Source organism: Papilio polytes, unplaced genomic scaffold (assembly GCF_000836215.1).
Source record: "Papilio polytes unplaced genomic scaffold, Ppol_1.0 DF823731.1, whole genome shotgun sequence".
Taxonomy (NCBI): domain Eukaryota; kingdom Metazoa; phylum Arthropoda; class Insecta; order Lepidoptera; family Papilionidae; genus Papilio; species Papilio polytes.
In genome coordinates, this window is record NW_013525473.1 from 5240924 (window position 1) to 5248779 (window position 7856).

The 7856-nt window shown below is 31.9% G+C and overlaps 1 protein-coding gene across 1 annotated transcript in view; it reads left to right on the forward strand.

Annotated features, from left to right (window-relative positions):
* The window catches only part of LOC106103516 (tropomodulin-1), a 34989-nt gene that overhangs the window by 22103 nt on the left and 5030 nt on the right, over window positions 1-7856 (forward strand). The window contains exons 2-7 of the mRNA XM_013283295.1: window positions 2236-2388; window positions 3898-4065; window positions 6132-6255; window positions 6706-6821; window positions 7103-7207; window positions 7771-7851. Of these exons, the coding sequence (XP_013138749.1) occupies window positions 2236-2388; window positions 3898-4065; window positions 6132-6255; window positions 6706-6821; window positions 7103-7207; window positions 7771-7851 (747 nt within the window). The remainder of the gene's footprint in view (window positions 1-2235; window positions 2389-3897; window positions 4066-6131; window positions 6256-6705; window positions 6822-7102; window positions 7208-7770; window positions 7852-7856) is intronic.

Here is a 7856-nt window from a genome sequence, read left to right on the forward strand (position 1 = left end):
TTTTTTTCTTATTCGATCCCTGATAAATGTTTAAAAAACTACATTATTTTCTTTTCCACAAGCTGCAGTTGAATTAATGAGAAAGTACACAAATTAATTTTAACGAACGTATTGTCAGTGACAGTTTTTATTCTCATTCACATAAATAATAATTAAATAACCTATTAACAGAATAGAAAGCGTACAACAATGCCTCATTTATAAAATATTCTTTATATAATACAATATTTTTTAAACTTCCTTTTAATTATTTCAACATAATAGATGTTTATTACAAAGGCATGGATCATGAAAAACCTCCATTAAAAAAAGATAAATGTGAGCGAGTGAGTCTAAATTGATAAATTAATTAAAACATTAATCAGAAAAAGGGCTGTGAAGATAAAAACTAAAAATGTTGCGTTTGTACATACTGGTGAGCATATAGGTACGTCTTTAATGTGATTAAAATCAATATGCAAAAATTAGATAAAAAAAATTACGCTAATTTTTATTTCAAGTCAAGTAACACAAGTTTTAATTGATTGAAGCTAACATTTGATATATTTGCAGGAGTTGAATATTATGAACAATTATTTACCGCCAAAGACCTCGCTTTTAATGTAAATCTCATATTCTTAGTTGTTATTGTTGCATTGGATCGTGTTTCCTCAAATGTCAAGGAAAATAATAACTGAGAATAAAAACAAATTCATGTGGCGTCTGCATCCTCATTTGTTTTTTTTACTCGTAAAATTACTTTACTCGTAAAAATCTCGACAATCTCAACGGATCTAAATAATAGCATAGTCTGGAAGAACAAAGGCTAGTTACTTTTGTTTTTTAATTCCACGCAGACGAAGTCGCGATCGAAAGCTATCATAAAAATGTTAATGTAAAAAGTTTTTTGGATTAAACTAATTTAAGTAAATTAAGTCGTAAAAATCGATTTATTGAGTAACGATAAAAAGTAGTAAAATGTAAACATTAACTGGTACCAGTGAGCCAATACAGTCCATGCCAGGTGTGCGCTACTGTCCAACAATATTGACCAAATGTAAACCAAGCTTTAGAAGAGATGGATGGATGTTCGATAGATTTAGAAGACGAAAACTTGTTGCGTTTATTCCGTAAAATGAGAATAAGTACATGCGATTGATATTTTTTTTATTTCTACCTAATTAAATGGAAACCAATACGAACGTTTATTATATATTTCACGATTCATTAGGCAGTGATCGAGTTGCACCTTAGTGTTTACTATTTCTATTGAATAGATAAGGTCGTGACGTCGTGAGTTCAATAGCAACGTATTATGTTAGCGAAGCATGAAATAGTTCGTTGCGTAAGCTCGTTCGTGATCATAGGAGCATTGTAACATAGAAAATGTCACGACCTCGTGTACGAGGTACAATCAATACATACTATTCGGTCTGCTATACTTACAGAACTATTACTACTTCGTTCTTTGTTCTGAGGTCATGAGGTCATTATTATTATTGTGCCCCAGAACTTCGAAATTGAAAAAACCGATTTTTTAAAGGAACATGATATGAGATGGGTCACGAAAGTGTTACCTTGAGTTATTGAAGTTTACCGTCCTGCAGGATTTCTGAAATCTTTGGTTTTAATAGATTTTTATGGATGGGATTTATAAAGGCGTAATGAAATGTGAATAAATTATTACCACTCATGAAGGTTCTGTCTAGTCTAGTAATAAAATTAATATGTATATATACACTTATATACATTAATTTATATAAAAACATTTATTATAAATTATAATGTGATGTATATTTTCGTCGCATAATTTAATCTTGATAAAAGACCGGTACTTTAAGTCAGCCTTTCTTTTCGGTCGCGTCATAGCCCCTTTAGTTGATCGTCTATCTCTATTACACACTGGCAAATAGAGATATAGCGTTCTCTTTCCACAATCATGTTTTCCAGTTCGTGGCTGTCATTTCGAGAGGGCGCTTGTTACTGTGCTTTGTTAAGCTAAAGACATTAAATATTAATTAAACAAAGTAAGATATCAAGTGTAGTGTTTGTTTTAGTAGTATTTGGTATATTCAATCGTTATAGCTAGGTTATAAACGCCAGTAAATAGTACATGTATTTCTTATCATCGATTAATTAACGTCAACCAAGGGGTGTGGTGTTTTGTAATCATTAAAATTTATTTTTACTATTTTACTTAGTAATAAAAGGAGTACGGTTTCAAAGTGTAAGTGTTGTGTTTTTCCGTGGTTGCAGAAATCGTCGTCGACGAAAACTACCACAATGACAACTCCGGCTAAGCTGTATGGACGAGAATTATCTGCTTATGACGAAGTGGATGTCGACGAATTACTGGCGAAATTATCACAGGAAGAACTCACCATGCTCGCCAAGGAAGTAGATCCTGATGTGAGTACCTTTTAATAGTTATTTTCCTAACAAAAACCTTTTTCCCGATTCTCATAATCATACTATATCAATTTACTTTTTTTTACTATTTTTGTCCCTCTTCTACACGTTAATTGATTCTTTTTTTAGCTAAAGTTACATGACCTAAGAATTTTTTTTTACAACCTGATCAGTTTTCAATATTCCATGGAATAAACATCTAGTTAAAGATATTTTAAACTTCTTTTTTCACTTGAATGAAAAATATTAATTGCTTTTAAAAAAAAACACCTTTTCTTCAAAAATCTGAACAAAATAGCTTGAATCATTGAGTAAAGAGAAATCTATTATGTTGGAAACAATAGTTATCCTTATATAATAAACAATTAATTTATTCACTTGTATATGTGCATATAATGGGTGGAAATGTATATTTCCCCTTCACACTTCTATACAAACATTACCATAGACAATTAACAAAACAGCTGTGGAAACCAAAAATGTTATACAATTATTTAATATATACAAAAATGGCGACCTTTGGATTAACAAAATTAATTTAAATACATGAGAGATTTAATAATTAGAATTAATTTAGTAACAATTGGATATAATTGTGAGTTTTGTTGAAAAACTTAAATAAAATAGTGTATATTCACCCTTATTTATGTAGCCCACATACAAAGTGAAGGACACATATTAATTGCAAGATTAAGGCCAAAAAATTTTATACTTCCTACACAGATAATAAAACATTGTTTTAAGCATTGAATTTCTTTTTTTGTCTTTATTTTTAAATAAAAAAAAACCTGTACATTGTTTGGATGTTTTATAATTCAACAGGTTTTCTTATGTAGTGGTCATGATTCAAATTAATTTTAAAGTTTATTTCTTCTTATTATTTGCTTGACAAGTTTACTGCCACTGAACATGGCAATTTAATTCATATTAAAAAAAAATAGTTGCATATAACATGTTAAAGATAACATGCAATGTGATTTGGAAAACTACAACACTTCTGGAATAATTTTAAGTGCAATTATATCCATAGCAAACTCTTAACTTGACTTTCTGTCTGTTATCAGCTATCCATTATGATAATACTTCTGTTGCATGTTTGTTTATTGATAAACAACACTGACTAATTATTTAAACCATTCAATGATGTTGTATATTGTTATTTTCCTTCTGTTAACTATAATGATTGTACATTTTGAATGATCCTTTACTAAAGGGAAAATAAGGGCATGATTCAATCATTACAGTTTCTGGAATTAATTCATCTCCCCCTTTATCATATTTCTATGTGGTTGGCACAACATTATTTCATCCTTCACATAACTCTATCATCCGTCATCTTAGTCATCACTTCCTTCTTGATCATGTCACCTTTAATGCAATCCATCCATCTCTTTTTAGGTTTACTAACAAAAGATCTTCTTTCACATGTACTGAAAAAAAATTGTGGAAATATAGTTAAATCTGACTAATTCAAAATGAATAATATTCTTAAAATTTTCTACTTTCCAGGACAACTTTCTCCCTCCCTCACAGCGGAATAATTATGCATGTGAGAAGGACCCAACAGGCCCCCTGAACCGCAAGAAATTGATAGAACACATCAACAAACAGGCATTAGAGACACCCGACCGGCCTGAAGTTAAACCATATGTCGCTGGAGTTATACGTGGCAAGAAGGTAAAACCACACGTAATTTAACACCACAAAATTGCTTTGAGAATCAGTATTGTAGTCAATATCCCGCTACTCCTAGAACCAATAGCTGTAGAGCCCACCTTAACATCTTCGCACGAATAGATCGACTCGCCCGGTGAAACACCACGACCACACAGAAGACAGGCGTGAAGTGGGAGCAATTCCGGGTTTGATTGATGAGTGCGGTGCCGGAGGCCCAACTTTAGTCAATTTTCGTCGCACCCTTTTTCTTATGAGAAAAGAATGGGACTTGCATTTGACTGTGGGGGGATGCATAGGTAGGTGAAACATCCCCTTATGTGCCTCTCCTCTGTCACTTAAGGGTAGGCAACGCATTCGCTATTGCGAATGTCTATGGGCAACGTTCGCTTCGCCAGTTTGGCGGATTCAGGAGGCTGATTGCTTCTTTGCCACCTTATGATATTAAAAAAACCCTAATTGATTTAATTCGGTTAGCCTTGTGGTAGCTTTATGTTGTAAAAACAACTATATATCTACCTTTTAGTAGTAAACTGGTTGATATACTAATAATTGCTATATTCAGTAATGTTTTTGCTAAGTAAATATTGACTAATTCAGAAAAAACCACTGACTATTAAATGTTTTTGTTATTTTCGATTGTCCATAAAAATAGACTTTGTTGAATAAAATTCAGTACTCTTTAGTACATCTAGAAAAGTATTTTTATCTCAATGTTTACGTTGATTGTGAAAATATATATGATAAAAGATTAATTATCAAGTGTTAGACTTAAATTATCATATATGTGTAGAGATAAGATATACAGTGTTAAAAGTACAGTGGTTTCCATTGTATATGATAGTCCTAATTGCGCTAATTGCTAAGGAAAATTTAACAGACTGTCTTTGTAATGATGCAATCGTTTTATGACTAGCCTTGTATCTGAGTCAGAGCGTGGGATACGACGTTAAAAATTGTACATACGTTTACTATGAGACCTCTGATGAATTACGGCCGAATATTGAAACGAAACAATACAACTTCGGCTCGTAAGCACTACTTCTGATAGACATTTTAATGGATTTCAGAGTTTAAGCCAGTCTATCATTTTAGATGCTGTAACATTTAAATGTCTTTACAGTGTTCAGCTGTTAGTACTGCTGTTTTATAGTCTGGGAAATTATAACACAAAAGGAAACAGATTTTGGTTGCAAAATGACTATATATATTCCAAGCTTTAAAAAAATATTTAAAAACAGATGAAACCTGTTTTGTCTATATATTATTTTCAGTTTGCGCTCATAGTAGTATTTTTTTTTAAATTATCAATATTATAATAAAGGGTAAACACACACTTCTTTGTTGCCTAAAATGTCAGCATTTACAGCATACTTTTGAATAATTCTTTTGTCTAATTAAATGCCCTACACTTACGTCAGGCTTTAGGCTATATATTTTCACGCCATTAAACTTCAGTGGTAAATGTTTTGGATAAAAACTCTAATGTAGGAAAGAGACCATAAGTTGCTGCCAACATCAAGGAAGCAAGATTGCCAAGGTTTGTCATGTCATGTCATTTTGATATTTGCAATTGATAATTTGACAAACATCAATAATAATATAAGATTTTCATAATTTTATGCGGATGAAGCCGCTCGGGAATAGCTAGTAGTATATTACATAATGTTTTGTTGAGGATGATTTGTAAATTGCCTGTAATCAGTCCACAACTACAATGACTCTATAGGATGTGTTTATTTAGCTTTAATATATGTCCAAGGCTCTTTCAGTATGCAACGAATGTCACTATTTAATATTTTCCATTTAGTATATTATTGTGTAAAGTAAATATTTCATTTTTGATATTTATAACAAATGTATTGTATTTATTTTAAATTTATACGACTATAAGTATCAATGATAGAGAGGGAAGGGGAATAATTAAATTACTAGGGCTGCAGAAGAAACACGGAAACAACAGGAATTTTTTTCTCTTGTGTAAACCTTTGCTTATGATATTTAGCAGTTGCAGGCTATAATTGCCTTTTTTAATTATTTTTTAAACATGCTTATGTTGTACTTTCCAGTGGATCCCTCCGCCGCCTCCGGAGAAGGTGCGTGATGCTGAAGAGCAGATCACCATCGATCTTGGAGATGAATACGAACAGGCCCTCACTACTGCCACGCAGGAGGAGATCATTGATTTGGCTGGTAAGATACAAAACTATTGTTTTTATTAAAAACAATGTTTATTTTATAATTATTTTCTTTTATTATCATTTATACACTATTATACATAAAAATTAAAATTTTTGAATTTGTAGATCATATCTCATGTATTAATTCTTTCCTAGAGACTCCTATAGTAAACATTAACGAATTCTGTTTACAATTTCATTTATTTCCTTCAATTTCTTTGCTCAAATTAATAATAAATAATAGTTATCATGTGATTTTAAACTTTTTTTATTTTTATATTAATATTTGGATTTTTGTACATATTGAAAGGACTCAAAGATTACTGGGCCAATTTCAAAAATTCTTAAAAAACGATTTAAAAGCTACGATATCTGCGAGTAATATAGGCTATGTTTTGCACGCGGACGAGGTCGGGAGCAACAGCTAGTTAATAATAAGAATGTGTTCGATGTATTATTGCAGCTATCCTCGGCTTCCACTCTATGATGAACCAGGATCAGTATCACGCGTCGTTACTCAACAAAGGCCAGCCTGTTGGCCTCGGCTGGGACGGCATCACTAAAGCCACTAAGCCTAAAGTAAGTTAAACTATTAAAATGGAGAAACTTTACTAACTTGAAGTGTTTTTTTTAATTTTTTTAACAGGAATAAAGTTTATTAATTAATCCCCAAGATAGCAAGAAAACAATAAACACGGTAGAAAGTAGTAAGAATTCATGGAATTAAGTATACAATAAGAATACAACTGGACAACCAAAGAATTATTTTTTTATCTCCTACTAGTTTTAAGAAAAAAGCATATTAGTAAAACTTATGTCTATATGTTATAGTAAATAATGGATATTTTATGGTATTTCAGGTGTACCCTATGGACCCTCCCAACGACACGGACCCCGAGGAGACCATCAAGAGGGTACAGGAGAACGACCCCAAGCTCATCGATCTCAATTGGAATAATATTAAGGTATTTTAACTGCAGCTTACAACAATATTTAGTAACAATTTAGAGTAATCTACACTAATGTTATAAAGAGGAAAGATTTCTATTTTTGTATGTATTGAAATGTCTCAAAAACAACTGTGCCGATTTTAAAAATTCTTTCACTGTTAGAAAGGTATAATTCTTCTATGAGTAACATAGGTTTTTTGAAGTCGTGAATATCTAGTGTTTAATATATTGGAGTAATCCAGTAAATGTTTAACTACTTGGGTAACAGATAAGCATTTTAGATGCTCAGTGGCGCCATCTGATCGGAATGATAGGAATAAATATTAATTAGCTTTCACCCACGACTCCTACCGCGTGGAAAAAAAAAACAAAATTAAGTAGCCTATGTGTTCTTCCAGATTATCCTCTACATCTATACAAAATGTTATCGAAATCTGTTAAGTCTTTTAGGCTACAAACTCTAACAAACAACCATTCATCTAAACTTTCGTATTTATAATATTAATTAATAATTAATTACAGCGCCATCTTACGGTAAGCGCTACTAACTGAAGTAAGAGTGATGACGTAACTTCCAGAACATAAGCGAGGAGAAGTTCGAGAAGCTGTTCGAAGCTCTGAAGAGCAACACACACCTGGAGGTGCTGTGCCTGGTGAACGTGGG